This window comes from Podarcis tiliguerta, assembly GCF_965153285.1.
Source record: "Podarcis tiliguerta genome assembly, chromosome: 13".
Classification (NCBI taxonomy): Eukaryota; Metazoa; Chordata; class Lepidosauria; order Squamata; family Lacertidae; genus Podarcis; species Podarcis tiliguerta.
Genome location: NC_139546.1, coordinates 30649435 through 30668955, shown reverse-complemented (window position 1 = coordinate 30668955; position 19521 = coordinate 30649435). Strand labels below are relative to the sequence as shown.

Genomic DNA, 19521 nt, shown 5'->3' with positions numbered 1-19521 from the left:
ACCTTTCGGATGTTTGCTTTGATTGGGCAGAAACGTCCATCCCTCCCCACCAAACGATAGCAGCATAGACAGGAACTCGTTCCTTTTCTGAACTCGCATCTCTTTTTGTATTTAAATTGTTTGTTTAGCTTTTGAACATTGAATAGGACCGCATGCCTGCATTTAATTTAAAGGAGCGCAAGGTTTCTGTAGGCAATATAAGTGCTGGATTTGGGCTGGGAATCTGATGGTTGTTTCCTGGCTACAAATCAAAACCAACTTCAGCCTCACGTTTGGCTTGCAGTATTAATAGTGGGCTATGCTACTTCTTGGTAACAGCCTACGATCTTGCATGAAGTAAGAACTAAGTTAGAAAGGCACAGTCTTGTGTCTTTACTGTTATCTTTTGTTTCTGGGTGGGCATTCTGCTTAGCAATCATGACTATACTAAAATCTTGGATTTCTTCATCACTCCTCCTAATATCAAACTCAGGTAGTGTGTCCTAACAGGGTTGGAGCTAAAATGATGCCACCAAGAAGCAAAAGAGAAGTACTGATATGCTTTAGGGAACCCCAAGGTATGGAAAACTATTATTATTATTATTTAGCCCCTCCCCCCCGAGAAACAAATACAAACAGCCCAATGAAGACTGGGTAGTAACCACAGAACGTTGAATGTCTGTTGGAAAAGAAAAACATAGCTTCTCCTCTGGGACAGTAAAAGAAAAAGATTTAACTAAAGGAACCAGGAAATTTCAAATCTCTGTGATGGTAAAGGTAAAGGGACCCCTGACTGACAAGTCCAGTCGTGGATGACTCTGAGGTTGCGCGCTCATCTCGCTCTATAGGCCAAGGGAGCCGGCGTTTTGTCCGCAGACAGCTTCCAGGTCATGTGGGCAGCATGACTAAGACACTTCTGGCGAACCGGAGCAGTGCATGGAAACACCGTTTACCTTCCCACCTATTTATCTAAATGCACTTCATGCTTTCGAACTGCTAGGTTGGCAGGAGCAGGGACCGAGTAACGGGAGCTCACCCCGTCACGGGGACTTGAACCACCGACCTTCTGATTGGCAAGCCCTAGACTCTGTGGTTTAGACCACAGCACCACCTGCGTTACTAATTATTATTATTATTAGTATTGTTATTAATAATAATTTTATTATCTCCTGAGCAGAGGTGACATAATTGCTAAACCACCTGTGAGGGCATTGGGATCTTGCTCTTTTTAAAAAGTGAATGAAGAAGTTATAAATTGAAGGATGAGATGGGCTATTGCCGTGTTGCTGCAATTTCACATTTGAAATTGTGGCGAGGGGATGCATGCAGGTTAAGGATTAGACACAGTCTCTTTTGTTGGGTTTTGATCCAAATTCCACTCCCCGCTTTAAAATAATAATAATTCTGGACTGTTACAGGTGTTTTCATATAGACAGTACTTGCCTCCTGAGAAGTACAGTCAGATTTGTTAAAAAATAAAAATCAATTCTGCAACAAGCTGTATGTGTTTAGCTCCCTCTGATGTTTAAGTTTTAAAATGACAGGCTGTCAAGTATTTGCTGTCAAGTATTTGCTAAATGGGAAAGAAGTCAGATGGAAAATACTGTGTTACATCAGAGACGTTTTCCAAAGTAAAGGTGCAAAAAACTCTCATGGTCTCATTAGCAGTGTATTATTATTATTATTTTTAAAAAATCTCTTGCAGCCACAGCTGGTCTTGGTCACGTAGCTCCATTGTTGCTCAGCCACTTAGCATCACTTATTTTATCTTTGGCCCAGACTCCTTCTGTGAAATGTCACAACAAGCATGCACAGAGTGGCCAAAATTTGATCTCATGATTTCAGTGGTGCTGTTATTTAATTTTAGACCCTGGACTCCCAAACCCTGGACTCACTATGGAGAAGGCCTGCTTTTGGGGTATTGCTGGATGATTTCAGCAAATTCTTATTTGATAATCTTGGTGACCTTTCTGGTCATGTGTGTGTGTGTGGGGGGGTGGTACTTTAGGTAACTGTCACACTTTTAATATCACTGCACCACCAATCAGAAGTTAGGTAGGCTAACATACTCAAATGAAGACCAAGGAATACAAGAAGAACATCATCATCACTTCATTGTTTATACTCCACCTATCTGGTTGGGTTGCCTCAGCCATTCTGGGCGGCTTCCAACACATATTAAAAACACAATAAAACATTAAACATGGACTGAGGAATCTACACACATATAGTTTTGTGTGTAGACTTTTCTACATTTGAAAATCCTGATCTTGAAGGACTCTGTAACCCATCACGGAACCTATGCATGTTCAGAAATTCACTTCGTTTGTGCTCCTCCTTCAAACCATCACAGAACACAGGAGTCAGATGGGGCCAGATATATTATTGAAAGGAGTGTTCTTTCCCATTTAAGAAGTTGTTGATTTTTTTGTACATTACTGTCAATGAATTTTTATAAACCACATACAGTGGTACCTCAGGTTACATACGCTTCAGGTTACATATGCTTCAGGTTACAGACTCCGCTAACCCAGAAATAGTGCTTCAGGTTAAGAACTTTGCTTCAGGATGAGAACAGAAATCATGCTCCAGCGGCGTGGCAGCAGCAGGAGGCCCCATTAGCTAAAGCGGTGCTTCAGGTTAAGAACAGTTTCAGGTTAAGAATGGACCTCCAGAACGAATTAAGTACTTAACCTGAGGTACCACTGTAATTAGTTTGTAATTTGGAGCTGCCTAAAAATACCTAGGAAGTGTCTTATTGAAGCTCAAGACTATTTGAGTGTGTGGTTTAGTATTGTCCATACTGATAGGTGATAGCTCTTCAGGGTGTTAAGAAGGTGGTCTGTCTTACCAGCTTCTCCCAGATTCTTTATGTACGGTACTTCCTTGAATGAAATATATGTATCTTTTGGAGCAAGAGGGCCCTGAAATTAGCTTGCAAAATGTCATTTTAGAAACAACAAACCAGCGAATAAAACATCAATTTAATATAAGCAACGAAAACAAAAAATAAGTTACATTTACCCCATCATTGCTGTATTTATTAAGCTCAAATCATGTATCTTTCCACCATCATTCCACCACAAAAAAGGAAAAAGTGAGGGAAGCTCTATTTTGCAAAAGGTATACAATGGAAATTTAGAGCTGACTCTTCCCCATCCTTTATTATTTATGAAGTGAACTGAATAACGCTTAGAGGACTTGGAATTTAATTGAATTAGAAGTATAATTGCTCATATATCTTCAGTTGGGAGGAAGGAAACCCTAGGAGCTGATAAGGTTCTTTACTGAGTCATCTGCAGTTCGACAGACTTCTCTTCTTCCCAGGCTGAGAGGAAAAATGTTGACAACAGGTAATATTTACTGGGACAGAGTGACTTTTGCAGCTGTTGTTAAAGTTGCATAACAATGAAGCATGGGACGGAGCAAATGAGAAATTTATGGAACAGTGGGATATCAGCTTCACCCAAGGCAAGATGCATAACAGCAACAACCGGGGGAAGGAAAGACATAACACCTTACAAGGACAGGAAGGAACACCATGGACAGAATAATTGCCACACACAGAAAGATATAGGATATAGTTTGAGTTCCTCACTTGTAGTTTTATAAATCATTTAATGTGTCAGCACAAATAGAAGTTATTAATATTGCAGTTGTTGTATGAGGGATTATTATTATGACTGGAATGTAATTGGAATTAATAAGATTTTGAATGCAGAAGTAAAGAAAACCATGAAACCATCACATCTAGCACGTGGGGGGACGGACTTTAGCTAAATAATATAATTTGGTATTAATAATTGTATTATAAATTCGTATTGTTATAATAAGGCTGTTATTGGACTGTAATTGAAAATTAATAAAAAAAAATTAATTAAAAAACACACAATTTAATTCCCAAAACATATACAGTGGTACCTTGGTTCCCAAACGGCTTTGTTGTTGAACAAATCGGCTCCCGAATGCTGCAAACCCGTAAGTAAGTGTTCTGGTTTGCGAATGTTTTTTGGAAGTGGAACGTCCAACGCAGCTTCCGCTTGAGTGCAGGAAGCTCCTGCAGCCAATCGGAAGCTGTGGCTTGGTTTTTGAATGGTTTTGGGAGTCGAATGGACTCCCGGAATGAACTAAGTTTGAGAACCAAGGTACCACTGTACAGACTGGGATAAAAATCTCCAGTTACAATGTTTGTTGTATAAGTCTTTCTGTCAAGTAAATTGAATCTGTCAAGTAAATTGTCCATGAATAACTGTCAGGATCCACAAGAAATGCACATTCTTTATGGGTAATCTCACACGTTATGGTTCATCTAGGCAAGTCAAGACTTGCTTTGGCATTGGAGTTTGAGAACTTATCTGTGAGAAGTATATGCAAAATTATTCATCCATGATGCTGATGGAACTAAGGTGTGGCACTCCCTCCTCTCATCTTTCTGAATAATCTGCTTATCTTTAAACAATGGAATATTTATTTTTCCAGCTATCTATCTCTGCAGTTACCAGGCCCATAGACAAGACAGGATAAAGCTTGTCAGGACAGGAGATACAGAAAGTGTGCAATTTACTTCTTGTGTGGACGTCATAAAAAGATAGGGTTCTGGAACTTTTCTCCTTATTTAGGAACATTCCTATATTTGTAATATTTCCAGTCACTTCTAGATGGGTCCTTGGCTTTGTGTGAGCCCAGTAATCTTTCCCACCATCAAGTCCTATGACCCAGTAGCCATTCTCAGGACGCAGTTTGGCCTTCCTTTTTCTATGAACAGAATGAGAAGCAACCCCTAAGTCCCAATTTTCTTTTCGGCCAACTTCCACTTTCCATTAATCTTTGTCTTCAGAAAAACTGTGTGCTGCCACAATGAAGGTATGGAGGGTTAACATATCACTTTAGTAAAAAAAAGCTTAGAAATATTTCCTGTGTCTGAAACACTTTTCCTAACTCTGGACACTTCCGGTTGTGAGGGAGCTGACTCTGGGTCGAAGACAACGTCAACTGCAAAGTAAAGAAAACAGATTTCACGTTCAACAAAACGACGTCACGTTCAACAAGCTGCCATTGTACCATGTGATAAATAGAAATTTCAATTCAACATCCCATTCCTAGGGATGTTCACTCAGAAGTAAATCCTATGGAGGTCAATGGGACATATTTCCTCATGATCTCCAAAGTGCCTTCCAGGAAGGTGTCTGTCGACTGGAAAAAGGATGCGCCAGAGCAGAGGAAGGCGCTTTTGAGATTGTAAAAGGATTGTGCCAAAGTTCCTCTGGGAGGTCATTCCTGCAGGGCAGCAGTGGCAGAAGCAGCAAAGTGTGTACGGAAGCAAGCAAGCAAGCAAGCAAGCAAGCAAGCAGGTGGGAGGGCAAATGGCGCTGGCACGATGGTGGCTGGGGGAAAAGAGGTGGCAGTACAGCATACCGGTGCATATTGCCTCAAAAAGAGCGCTGATGACAAATGAAAGAATCATCCATCTCTGAGGGCCTTCTGGCGGTTACTCAATAGTCGGCCTCAACAGTTGGGGGGGGGCAGCCCCCTAAAAAAAGATTGGGAGAACTCAGAGCCTCAGCCCCCTGAAGTTGGAGCATTTGGTTTATTGACTATTTTATTTAGCAGACAAGTGGTTCTTCCCATATTTTTTGTTTCATTTTGTTATGGTGTTGTTTTGTGGTATCTCCCAATGGACCTTTGCAAATACTCAATAAAGTCTAAAAAAAAGAAAGAAAAAAGTATGTTGTTCTCACGTCTGAAGGAACAAGCCACTCAAAACTCTGTGAATAAAGGAATGAAGAAAAGCAATTCTTAGTAAGTAGTTCTTTTCACATAACAACCAGCAATGTTGGCACAAGCTATCCAATGAGCTGGCCCACAGCACTTCTCCACACACCACAGATCATATGCGTGTGTGTGTGTGTATATATATATATATATATATATAAAATTTGAATGTGAATATGACGAAGGCAAGCTATACAACTGAGGAGAATGTAGGTAGTGGCAGGTGGTGATCAAGGGAAGAACAAAATGCTCAGGCCAAGTGATCTTTAAAACTCTGTGCCAGTATCATCATTGTGGCTTAATCGAAGGCCCTTCACTAAATGAATGCCCACTACTGAGCACCTTAACCCTCCAAACTGATACCTACCGGTATTGTTTTCATGTATTTTGCCACAAACAAAGAGAAATGGAATATATGGCTATATTTTAATTGGATCAAATGGTTGTTTGAAAGAAGAAACATTTTATAAGGCATACCTTTTTCTTCCTGCAATTTTCTGTTTTCTTCTAATACTGTAGTCCTAAAAAAGAGAAATGTATATGGTTTTCATTGTAAGCAATATCACCTGCCAATCCCCTAATAGAAGGAATGATTCAGGTCCCTTGAGGTGAGTGGCATAGATATGACGGGGGGATTTCTACAAATACCACTGAGTGTGGTATAGGCATTATTTGTATATGTTTTTCGATGAACTGACTGTAAGACTATGGACTCGGCTAGATTGGTAAAGAAAAAGCGATTTGTATTCATAGTATATGCAATATAACACTGTGACACCAGATGGCGATGTGGAGTCCCGTTTTTGCTAAGCCGATTTCTCATTAAAAAGTTTACAATGCACTTAACTGAAACTTGAAGCTTCTTTGATGCATATAGATCCAGCCTGTGAGTCAATCGGGGTGGGGCAGTGTGTGTGCATGAATTCAACAGTGCTTAGTTTCCTTTTGCTGTTTGTTAATGTTGTTAATATTGTTTTGTGGATTATGAGTGCTGTCATGCTTTGTGAATTTTAGATTATGACTTCTTTGTGGTTCTGCTGTTTAATCTGATTTGTTATTTTGTTGTTTTGTTAGTTGTTATAGAAAGTGGTTGTTTTACTGATGAGTTGTAAATTATTTTGTGTGCTTTATGTTGTGATTGTGATGTTCTATTACGTTATTGTTTGTAAACCACTTTGTGACTCATGTGAGTGAAAAGCAGCACAGAAATATAATGAATGAATGCATGAATTACATAATCTAACATTTAATTTAAAATCTAAAAGGTACGTGAAAAACAAAGGTAACTCTATTAGTGCATCAAAAGAAACATCCAGATGTACAATTGGGCAATACTTTCATTAAAGGTAAAGGTAAAGGGACCCCTGACCATTAGGTCCAGTTGTGTCTGACTCTGGGGTTGTGGCGCTCATCTTGCTTTATTGGCTGAGGGAACCGGCGTACAGCATCCGGGTCATGTGGCCAGCATGACTAAGCCACTTCTGGTGAACCAGAGCAGCGCACAGAAACGCTGTTTACCTTCCCGCTGGAGCGGTACCTATTTACTTGCACTTTGACTTGCTTTCGAACTGCTAGGTTAGCAGGAGCAGGGAGCGAGCAACAGAAGCTCACCCCGTCAAGGGGATTCGAACTGCCGACCTTCTGATCAGCAAGTCCTAGGCTCTGTGGTTTAACCCACAGTGCCACCCGTGTCCCTTAATACTTTCATTAGGACCAGCCAAAAAGAAATGGCAACAGCTGCAGGGTTTCTTTTGTTGCCTCAGCTGTGGACCAGAGCAGTGGACAAGGAAGTCCAAGTACAGTAATTATGTGGCAGTTAAGAGATCTGAATAAGAAGATGCAGGAGATACTGGGGTGTCGGTCCTTAATAGGTAAGACAGAACACCATAGAAACTATGTATGGAGTGGGGCACCCAATCAGACTTAGCTTAGTCTCTCACTACCAACAGAGAGTCACAGAGGAGTTGATCAAGGCTACATTCAGCAGGGGACAGTGTTTCCATTCAGCTATAATGATCGTCAGCAGCAAACAGTCCAGGAAGCACGGGAACGGTTATCAGTTCAACTGAGCCTTATTTACAAGCATATTCACAGAGCTGCTCTCACACACATCCACCACACATCAAAGATGTTTGAATCTGAGTCTTTCTGCTTATGTTTCCAACAAGATCGGTGCCAAAACCTCTTAAGCCTGCCTCTGTGTTTAAGTTCTTCCTGTAGGTGTGCCCAACATTGGGACTTTGGACTAAGAGTATTAATTGGCTCTCCATCACTGTCACTAGAGAGTGGTTCCGGAGTCACCCGACCCCTTGGCAGACTGTCTTCGTCTGGGCTCTCTTCCAGCCCTCCCTCTCCCGTTGATAAGGGAGTGCCAGGTCTAGAAATGGGGTGTCATTTTGAAAAGACAAGCTTCCTGTCTCTTCTGGTGGTTGACTCTCCTCTCCTACCCCGTCTCCTGCCTCATTTGCTGGGTCCTGGAGAGCCAGGTTTCTGACATCAACCCCTAACCCACAAATCAGTTACAGGGAAGAGCTTGGAATGCTCCACCCCAGATAATGTCCTGTGTTTAATGTTTGGCTCAGACTGGCAGAAAATGCTTCATAGCACAGGGATAATCTTGATGGTTTATTTTTTAATACAAAAATGACAAAGGCAAGCTACAAAACTGAGGGAAACATAGGCAATGGCAGATGGTGATTGAGGGAAGAACAAAACCTTCAGGCCCAGCGATTTTAAAACTCTGTGTTGGTGTCATCATTGTGGCTTAATCTAAGGCCCCTAACTAACGGAATGCCTGCCAATGTGCACCTTAACCCTCCAATCTAATACCGACTTCTTTCATGTGTTTTGTCACAAAGAAAGAAAAATGGCATATGTGGTTATATTGTAATTGGATCAAATGGTTGTTTTAAAACAGAAACATTTTATAAGACATACCTTTTTCCTCCTGCAATTTTCTGTTTTCTTTTAATTGTTCTAAAAACAGAAATGGAAACAGTGAAAAGCATATGGTTTTCATTCTAAGCAATATGGCCTGCAATCCCCTAATAGAGAGAATGATCCAGGTCCCTTAGGGTTAGTGGCATGCCTAACAGGAGGGATTTGCCTGACAGAGAGGGTTGCTTCCTCTGCTGATAGCAATCATTAGCTGCAGACACAGGACAGGCAGACATATAGTCTGTCTTTGAATCTCCTGTACTTCTACAAAATTAGAATTCCAGAATACTAGGCATGAAAACCCCCCCAAAGAGAGAAAAGCAGCCCTGAAAGCGCTATTTGTGCATGCTCATAACGCTGATATTTACTGGCTGGAGTAACACAGGAGAAAGTACGGGCCGGGGAAGATATTCACGTAACATTTCTCAATCCAGACACCAGTTTCCTAACATAACTAAGGTCTTCATAAACAATTAATAGAACATCAATAAGTATAAAACCAAACCGAACAATTCTTTATAAGATCAACTATCACAAGATCAACCATCATAAGATACAAAACAAAGATACAAATCCCCCCCATGAATAGCGAAACGTCCCTCCGCAGCAACAAAACCCCCCTAAACAATTCCCCAGTTCAATAGTCCAGAGTGTGAGAATCTCGTAACTAGATTTTATAAAAGGAGAAGACGGAGTTATATCTACGTTCAGATCTCACCCCCCAGATGTGCTTTTAGCATTACGCATATAATTACAAATAAGAAGAGTGCACACTCCCTTCTGTGTTCTCATTGAAGGATGATTACAAAGGAAGATTTGGGCTGTTCTTTACAGGACCATCTGAATATGCTGCATGATACAAAGTGTGCAGAACTTTCTGATTCCCTCCCACCACTCAAGCTCATTGTCTTGTATTCTGCTAATTATAACTAAAAGTATGTTTATTGACAATTTATTTTATTCAACAGGCAAGTAGTTCTCTCTCTCTCTCTCTCTCTGGTGTTCTGTTTTGTGGAATCTCCTATTGTACCTCTACAATAACTTAATAAAGGTTAAAAAGAAAGAAAGTCTACCTTGTTTTCATGCGTTTCAAAGTACAACTATGCAGAACACAACGTGTTTTGTCACAAACAAAAGAGAAATGATATATAGGGTTATATTTTAATCAGATCAAATGGTTGTTTGAAAGCAGAAACATTTTATAAGGCATACTTTTTTTCTTCCTGCAATGTTCTGTTTTCTGGAAATAGTCCTAAAAAACAGAAATGCATATGGTTTTCATTCTAAGCGATATGGCCCACCAATCTCCTAACAGAGGGAATGATCCAGGTCTCTCGGGTTGAGTGGCCTGCCTACAGCAGGGATTTGACTGACTGAGGGACTTTCCACAAATACCATTTAGAGTGGCATAGTTGCTGGGTGTACACAAGCACCATCCTGCTTTACGTGTGGATGGGGTTGATGGTGTGATTCTGGAGACATTGTTTCACACCACTTCCCTCTGATCAGTAGAGCTAATCAAGTCTCCATTCAGCACGGGGCATTGTTTCTATTCAGTCCCTAACCCACAAATCAGTTATAGGGAGGTGCTTGGACCACCTACCCACACCCCAGATAATGTCCCGGGCTTAATGTGGGGCTCAGGCTGGCAGAAAATGCCTCTTGGTTTAGCAAAGGGGTAATCTTGATGGTTCATATTTCTCCTTTTAAATACCAAAATTGAATATGTGGCCGTGTTTTCAGTTGATCAAATGGTTGTTTACAAGCAGACAGATTTTACAAGACATACCTTCTTCTTCTTCCTTTATTTCCTCTTTTTCTTCTTTAGCACTCTGCTCTTCATTCCGTGAGAGAGTTTCCTTTTCTCTGGCACCTTGAGATGTGGGGCAGGGGTCGGGGGGAATCACAAAGAAGTCCAATCTAGCTTGGCATCTAAGGGCACCACCAGAATAGAATACCCTAATGGATATTTTTATTTGCAACCAACTACGGAATATAGACCTGTAGGTCTCTACAGTAAAAGTCCCAAGGCAAGGATGTAAGCGTGGATAAATTCTGTGGATTGCGGTAGTCTACTTGTGCCTGTTCAGATATTGCTGGACTCTAGCCTCAGCCAGCATCATCAGGGATGATGAGAATTGTAATCCAGCTACAGTACTGTTAAAATCACAGATTAGTCATCTGTTCTATAAGCCATTTGAGGGGGATTGTACCCTCTGTTGGATTTTTTTTTTGTACATCTGCAGACCTTGTGCAGATGCAGATCTAGGGGAGCATGACTGGTTCGGCCACACTAGGCACAGAGCTTCTGGGACACTGCAGCAGGCGACACAACTATGAAGTCCTACAGAAGGCCAGATTTGGGCGTCACACGGGAGACCACTGAAATGTGAAAAACCACGGTCCACCATTGCCTTGTAATTACTCTGAGCATGTAGATAAATCTCTCTTGGGTCTCTGCTTTGGCTGCAATCTTATCTGCACTCATAGGAGCCAACTCCTAAGGTCTGAGGGCTCTTTGCCCCCCAATAAAATATTTGAGGGAGCTGCCCCCCAAAATTGATGGGCATTGCCATGCAAACGGTGTGTGTACACTGCATCTTGTGATCGATTATGTGGAGAGGAGCTTACCTGGGGCCCCCAATATTTTATGCAAATTGGCCTCACTGTCTGCACTCCACTCCTCACATGAATTCACTATTAGAGAGAGTGATTTATACGGTACCTTTGTGTATGAATGTCCAAACAGTGACTGCAAGAGCGAGAAGAGCAAGAAGGAGAAAGACAAATGTCACCCACAAGGCAGTGCAGGAACAATAATTCTCTGAGGTACTGTTGCCTGAAAGAAAGAAATGGCAGAGAATAAGGGATGCCTTTTTACATGCTATGATAGTCAGACAATCAGGCAGTATGATTAATCAACTGAAAACCTTTCCATTGATTAAAAATAGGTTCCTAATTGATCAGGCAGCAGATATTTTAAAAATGTTAACCATTTTAAATGGAACCACTTGAGTTCTGAGATTTTTGGAGTCATTGCCATCTATCCAGGGACTCAGTATCAGTCGTGGCAGCAGGAACTCATGGAGGACAATGGAGAGGACTATGATAACACATTATTCAGAAGCTCAGCCAGGTCCTTTCTTTGCTGATTAGATTATGATGTTGCAAAGAGAGTAGTGGGAAATATAGTTGTAAGGGGGACTGTTTTCCTTTGTTAACCCCCTCCCATGCCCACATGAACCAACTAAAAAAGATAAAATACATTGTGCCCTAGTGAACAGATGACCCAGGTTCCTGCTCAGTTTGCTGAGCAGTCACTAACTGTTAATGATCAAATTCAAGGCCACTGCTTTCCCTCTTATGGCTCTTCATCTTTAAACCAGTCTTGGACTGGGAAGCTTTTCAAAGAGGGGGTGCCTTCAAATAGGACTTCCTTTGTGAAGGAGAGGTCATCTCTAGTGATTACTGTAGCTTTAAATTTTACACCACAAATGCAAAAGTTAGGCCTGAGCTATTTCCTTTGTGCCCGTCCTACATTGTGATTCATACCTTTTGAAGATTCAACAACCAGAACAGTTTGGGTCTGAGCACCCCAGTCTTTGGTCTTGACAATGCAGCTGTAGCTTCCTTCATCAGACTTTTTGGCCATTTTCAGCATCAAGGAAACATTTCCAGTGTCCAGTCCCTCTGTGGCAAACACTGCCCTGGACTCATAGCCTTGCCCAAATGTTTCCTGGCCAGTGAAAGCTGTGAACTGGTAGATGTTCTCCGTGTTGTCATCTACAGTTTTTTTCCACTGAACTTCCACGTTTTGTGGCAGAGCCCCAGAAGAGCTCTGGCATGGCAAGATGACATCTTGCCCCACATACCCAATGACAAATAGGGCAGAGTTCAGTTCAAAATGGTCTGGGGGAAAGAATCAAAAATATTAAAGGCAACAACAGCACCACCAAGTCTGAGGTTGAAACGTTTTCCCAAATGGTACATCTCGGGGTTTGGATTCCCTACAGAAGGGGCAAATATTTTCCCTCCCCATGACTTTGTGTACATGGAGGTGAGCAGTGAGATTGGGGAATATTCTGATTGAGAGGAACAGGTAGCCTTTATCTCACTGGATGAATGGGCCAGACTTGTCTACAGATGTTTGGTACACTTGCACCTAATACCATTTTTAAGGTTCATTTTGAGGTTATTCGCTGATGGCTACACTATCTGATTATCACTATCGGGGAAGGTATGAATTAAATGGCCTCGGCCCAGTATACCTGAAGGAGTGTCTTCACCCCCATCATTTAGCCTGGACACTGAGGTCCAGCTCTGAGGGCCTTCTGGCGGTTCCCTCACTGCAAGAAGTGAAGTTACAGGAAACCAGACAGAGGGCCTTCTTGGTAGTGGAGTCTGCCCTGTGGAACACCCTCCTGTGAGATGTCAAGGAAATAAACAACTATCTGACTTTTAGAGGACATTTGAAGGCAGCCCTGTTTAGCGAAGTTTTTAATGTTTGATGTTTTATCGTGTTTTAAATATTCTGTTGGGTGCCGCCCAGAGTGGCTGAGGAAACCCAGCCAGATGGGCAGGGAAACAACAACAACAACAACAACAACATTTTATTATTATTAGAGTTCCTGTATTTACAGTAGACTCTCTTTAGCTGGCTTTTGGCCTGTTTGCAGTCTTTGTCAAACCAGCTGGAAGATCCCAACGATCTTTGTGAGCCACTACTCTTGATCTCAGTTCTCAAGTAGTCTTGCAATCTGTCAGTCAAGGTCTTAAATAAGTTCATAGCCTCAGCAGCAGAGGTAGCTGAGATGATAGAAGCAGGAAAAGCCTTTAAATCACCTGTATGAAGGAGGTGAGTGTGTGCAGCTCAATAGTGGGGAATGCTGGTCAGAGATCCAATCCCCAGCATTGGCAGGTAGAGCTGGGAGAGAACCCTGTCTGAAATTCTGGAGAGGTGCTGCCAGTCAGTGCAAACAATATTGACCTAGATGGATCAGTAGTCTGAATTCAGTACAGTGGTACTTTGGGTTACATACGCTTCAGGTTACATAACCTTCAGGTTACAGACTCCACTAACCCAGAAATATTACCTCGCGTTAAGAACTTTGTTTCAGGTTGAGAACAGAAATTGTGTAGTGCGGCACAGCAGCAGCAGGAGGCCCCATTAGCTAAAGTGGTGCTTCAGGTTAAGAACCGTTTCAGGTTAAGAACGGAACTCCGGAACGAATTAAGTTCTTAACCCGAGGTACCACTGTATAAGGGTAGGCTGCTATCAAACAAAACTAGTTTGCTCACTGAACCCTTCTCACGCCAAAGCCTCATCTGTTACTGAGACATCCTCCTGCTTAACAGTGACTGCCCCACCTTGTCTTTGAACATGTCATTGCTTACTCCTACTTGAAATGAGAGTAAGATGTAGGGAGGCAAAAAGAATTAATTAGCTGTTCTGCAGGGTCACTGCAGCTCCTAGTTTCCCAATGAGAATCAGTCGTATAATGAGAACACAATCAAGATGGAGGCAGACACCTTTCCAAATTCTGCTATGGCTTCTCCACTGTCAAGCAGGAAAGGAGAAATTGCAAGGATCCACCAATAAGAACCCCATGCGCACATTGATTTCTGTGTCACAACATGCCTAAAAGTCCTTCTTGGCTAAGTCCATGGCAACATAACATTTTGCTGCTGCTTCTCTACACTTTTTACCTGATGAAGGGATCAGTGCCAGGACTACAATGTAGAAAGAACCAAGAATGAGATGGATAATTTCTTGAGGTTTATGGACCCCCATCCTTCCTTAGACAGCTCCGATCTGAAATATGAGCAACAGCACCAACAAACATAATTAGGAGTAAATGCTTTGTGTTTTGAAGCCCCTCTATGTTACATCCCCATCTGCCCCAACAAATCAAAGCAATCCAGGTGTCAAAGTCAAGGAGAATAATATGTTTTAATTCTGTGATTTTTTTTGCTTGTTAAAAAACCCTCCCTTTTGTCAATAGCTACTTCCATGTGGAAATTTAATGTAGCAGGGATTTTGAAGTCCTTCTTGCTCATATGCACAACAAGATACGTCTCTTTACCTTGGCCTTTGACACTTCAGATATTTGCTTTTGGGGCTGATCTTATTTTTCTGGTTGTAAAATGTTTTAACTGACTTTTCATAATGCATTTTTACATTGTTGAAATCTGACCTCAGACCATAGGGGCGGGTTGGGGGGAGTGAAGAGAAATGTAAAATAACGGTTACGACAAAAGTATCAAAATCAACGCCAATAATATCTGCTGGCATTCTGCAGCTAGGGAGGTTTTGGATGGTGAGGGGTTTTGAAGAAGAAATCCTGTAATGCACTTTCTGAGGTATTGCCGTGACAATAAGGGACATTGCCACATGAAAAATGGGGACCTAAACAAATTTTTGCAGAGCATTCCTGCCCTCTAACAGGACTGCTGCTGCTGCTTAGGAGTACAGTCAGTCTGGAGCAAGAGCCATGTGAAGCTTTTTTTTTTTTTTTTGCAGTTTATAGAGGGAGGGGAGCTTTCAGGAGTTGAAGCAAAATGGATACATTTTTATTTTCTGACTTCCTGAAAGCATGCAGTAAATAAACCTACAGGGATTAGGTTTGTAGTTGGTTGCCTCCCTCAATTTGATTGTTTTATTGTTATATAGTATTGGGTAGGGATGGGAGAGAAATTTGGTTTGGTTCATATTTCAATGTGACTCTACTTAATCTGCACTTGCTAAAAAGACACACAAACTGAAAAGCAGCGATCCTTCAAAATTCACACTGGCTTTTGTGATGCAGTTCTCCAGCCAAAATCTGTGTACAAAAATATACACATTAGGGGAAAGCGAGCACTAAAAGGTCCGGTTCTTGTTGGCCGTTAGAAGACATACTGTAATACAAACCACTGCAAAGTACACATACCTCACACTGGTACTGAGAATTGCACATTCATCCATTGGGAAAATAACTACTTCCTGGATGCTTTCTCAAACGTAACTTCTATGTATTTTGCTGGGGAAAGAGAGAAATGAGAGAGAAAGAGAGCAATGCATTAAAATGCAGCATTTTATACAGGATAGATATGGATAGTGGCTAACATTGTGTGTAGACCACCTCCCCAATCAACAGGGGTAGTGTACTAGATGCAGAGGAAGTGGTGTGTGTGAATACAGCCCTCCCCTTTGGTATCTGTTTCGGTTCCTCCCACTAAAGAGTTGTAGGTAGCTCAAGTTCTTCAAATCTGTTCCACATATCCTCTCTTTCATTTCTTCTCTCTCTTCTACAGGCAAATTATATATAAAACTGCTTTTATAAGAAATTCAGAAAAGGCAATTTGAGACTAGGACATAATCTAACCACATTTTTAATCCAATTTGATTTCAGGTTAGAATATCCAAGTATACACTTAATGTTTCTGCTGACAACAGTGGGGGTTATGTTAGGTCAATAATTCTGAGTGTATTGTGTCCTTACATTGTGTGAACGGTGAAAAAGCTCAAGGGGATGATCATGAGAAGAAATCCCACTTGCTGACTGTGATAATGCACTTTGAATTATCTGTAAAAGCAACTATGCTGTCACACCCTTTGACAATAAAATAATATTAATTAAAAAAAAATACAAGGAAGAAGTTACCTTTTCCTGGATTTAGAAGAAATCACGATCGTGATTAAAACACTCTGTCCTTGACTACCAGAAACAAAACTGTGGTTGGTGTTTGTTTCGCTTCTATTCTTTACAGAGTGAGAGCAGGTTCAGTGCTGCTGAACCTTGGCCAGAAAAAACAGATAAAATTACAGATTAATTTAGGGGAAGGGCTGAAGCTCAGTGGCAGAGCATTTCTCTTGCAGGCAGAGTTAGCACATGCTGATTTTATGCAAATATGTGCCCTCTTTTGCCTCTTTTCTGGTGATGTGTAAGTAGCTACCCTACATTTCTTCTGCTTCAGTTGAGCAACCACCTCCCAGCAATAAAACGTAATGTTTGCATGAGCAGAATATTTGCCAATATGATAAACGGTGTATTGTAGAGATAGGGTTTGCTTACTGCTAAGATCACTTAAAACTTCGGTTCACTATGAAATTCCTGCTAGTAAAGACACAGGTGGGGGTACCTCCTGACAATGCTATTTGCAAGTACAATGTTTTAACTGGAGAAAGAAAATGACAACTGCTGCAGAGTGGTTCTGCAAAAGAAGCAAATGGCCAAAAAACATGCAGTCTGGGCAGGGCAGAGCCCTAATTTGGAGGGTTCAAGATCTTCCCTACTCATGGGGGCATGTTTGCAGGCATCGCTGCTGGTATAAGAGAAAAGCATTGGAAGGAAGCCTTGCTCCGAGGTCGTAGAGGAGAAAGGCATTGCAAAGAAGCCTTGCTCCGAGCACCTTGTGTATATGAACATGCCCAGTGTCCTGTGGCCCTGCTGCCCCGATGTTCACCTCAGCATGCAAGCCAATAATAAGAGTACCACCAATGATACCCAAAAAGTGTAGGCTGGCCAAGAGTGCCTTTAACCCAATATGACCTCAATTGATCACCCCATCACTCTATTCAGTTCACGCCTTCTATAAATAAAACCAAAATTCAAAAACAGCCCTCTGCAGATCCCAAGAAATAAGTCACAGCCTGCCTTGGTCAGGTGAATCCCATCATCCTGAAAAATAGTGGGGAAGATCAATGTGGATCCTACCCCAAACAAAGTCCTTAAACAGGCAATTCACCTTCCTGTGGGCCCTATCCACCTTGATTGGTTGGTGTGCCTCTTGCCACATACAAGGCTCCAAGAACTCAGACCAAACCAAGGAAAGAAAGTATGGATCCAGCAAAGATCCTTCGTAACTCACTAGGATGTTAATTCCTGTCCATTGAACGAAATAATTCTCACCCAAATGGATGCGTAAGATGTGGGGGAAGAACCCAGGCACCTCAAGGTGAGAAAATGTGGCCAGTAGCTCTCCTCAAAGCATGCTTCTCCCAGTTACGCACTGGAAAGTAATATGGGCAGGCAAATGTAACTGCATACCAACAGCCGATGATGCATCCCTCCATTGCACACAGAACAAGAGGGATTGTTCTCATAGTGTAGCTCTGAAAGCCTCTGGCAACTGGCCCAGATCTGTCTAAAGAAAGGAGAGAGTTACCAGAGAGTACCTAATATGTAACTTGTAAACACTGGAATGCCATCTCTTGATGTCCTTGATAAGATCTGTAGGCATGCCCATCAAGCCACAGCCTTGGCTCCAATACGGAATAAATGCATTCCAAATAGTCACATCATCTGGTGGTGTAGGGCCTGGGGCAACAATGCCCCAAATTGAAACTGCATCAGTGTTGAGGAATCCTGATTAACCAAAAGATAAACGTGTCCCATAGGCCTATTGGCCAAATAAGCCATGAGGGCCATCATGGGCCATATGTACAAACAGGCAACTATCAAGCATGACCTTGGTGCCAAAGCCTTGCTGGTCCATCATGACGCACTTCAACACTATGTGCCTCCATCCACCTGTAACAGGAACATCCCTAAACAGCAAGAGCTGCAGGAGGAGTCTCACTGGGATGGAGGGAGCAGCTCACGTAGCCGGATTTTAATAGGAAGCTTACCTGTCTGTCAGGTAGCTTCTCATTTCAGGCTGTCTGTCAGTGTGCTTTTTACTATGTTTTTATCATTGATGTTCTGTAATGTATTTTTAATGTTTTAATGTTGTACACCACCCTGGGATCTTTAGATAAAGGGTGGTATATAAATTGAATAAATAATTAATAGTAATAATAACAATACCAAAATCTCACTAATTACATGGATTAGGAGAAAGTATGAAAGTTGTCTTGGCAAAATCCTCAGAAGGGGAACAGTAAAAAACAAACAAACTTCAGAATGTATTTTAGGCTGATTGTAGAACTGACCACATTGCTACAGCATAACATTTATTTTGGGACATTTGCTCATTTTTTCTCTTCCTTTGAGGTTTTCGTTAACGTACTGTTTAACCCATTAGCATAATAATTTTTTTAATAGCTTGTGCAAACATATACTATCCAGACTCATCTCTGCCTGTAATGTGGTCACTATGTCTGCAGAGAAGGGTATCTGCTCTTGCACTCTGCTTCAGCTTGTGGGCTTCAAACATGTATCTTGCGGTTGGACACAGTGAGAACAGAAAGCTAGGCTAGAAAGGCCTTTGGTTTGATCCAGCAGTGCTCTTCTTATGTACATGACCTAAAGGCTATATAACAGTTCTCGAAAAAGGAATGCTAACAGCTACATAAATTGAATGATTATGATGAAGTTGAAACAAAACTTCATGTGGCATTGGATGGAGGAGTCTCAACTTCTTCAGTGGTGCTTTCCCAGGTGGACTCGGCAGAATTTCCAAAGATGCTTTTAAAAACCTAGTTTTACAAGATAAATCCAAGCTGTGTTTTAATGCCTCATATTTTCTCCCTCACCTCAGCATACACACAGACTTGCAACAGGTGGTCCAAGTAGGCTGAAAGTCTGGGTGTTCCTAATAAGGCCACAGTTGCCTTCTCTTTCAGGGAGAAAAATATGGTTGCTGCCATCATTATGCCCCCTTTCCATTATGTGCTTGAGAGAACAACAGTGTTTTCACCTGGGATCTAAGAGTTAGAAGATCTGGTGCTAGTCAAGTTTCACCGAGAAGGGACATTCAACCAGGGATGCTAGCAGGATTTCCTGGGCTGAGTACCACTGCCACACAAGCATGGGTGTAGCCATGATGGGTGTAGCATGGGGTTTGGGGTGGCAGAACCTGAGTTAGTTAAGTATTTTTTATTGATTTACTTGATTTGGAGCTACTTCTATA

General features: G+C 41.7%; 1 protein-coding gene across 2 annotated transcripts; it reads right to left on the bottom strand.

The window, feature by feature from the left end:
• Positions 1–2948: 2948 nt before the first annotated feature.
• LOC310661374 (uncharacterized protein) lies at positions 2949–16430 on the bottom strand. 2 transcript variants are annotated; one of them, XM_083407219.1, is made up of 10 exons: positions 16332–16430; positions 15618–15707; positions 14395–14500; positions 12241–12597; positions 11414–11527; positions 10478–10561; positions 9901–9940; positions 8689–8727; positions 6229–6272; positions 2949–4971 (listed from the first exon to the last, which is right to left on the bottom strand). In XM_083407219.1, the coding sequence occupies exons 3-10, from the start codon at positions 14477–14479 to the stop codon at positions 4853–4855; spliced, it is 882 nt and encodes a 293-aa protein (XP_083263345.1). In that variant the 5' UTR covers positions 14480–14500; positions 15618–15707; positions 16332–16430; the 3' UTR covers positions 2949–4852. The 2 variants fall into 2 exon arrangements, with proteins under 2 accessions (XP_083263345.1, XP_083263346.1); XM_083407220.1 differs by lacking the exon at positions 2949–4971 and adding an exon at positions 5690–5744.
• Between the last annotated feature and the right edge of the window lie 3091 nt (positions 16431–19521).

Excerpts from the sequence above, each read along its gene's own strand:
- LOC310661374 (XM_083407219.1), bottom strand. The coding sequence starts at position 14,479 with ATGGGGGTCCATAAACCTCAAGAAATTATCCATCTCATTCTTGGTTCT. Across the intron at positions 11,528-12,240 it reads GGTTGTTGAATCTTCAAAAG|GCAACAGTACCTCAGAGAAT; the intron begins GTATGAATCACA and ends TCTTTCTTTCAG. Across the intron at positions 4,972-6,228 it reads AAAATTGCAGGAAGAAAAAG|TTGACGTTGTCTTCGACCCA; the intron begins GTATGCCTTATA and ends TTTACTTTGCAG.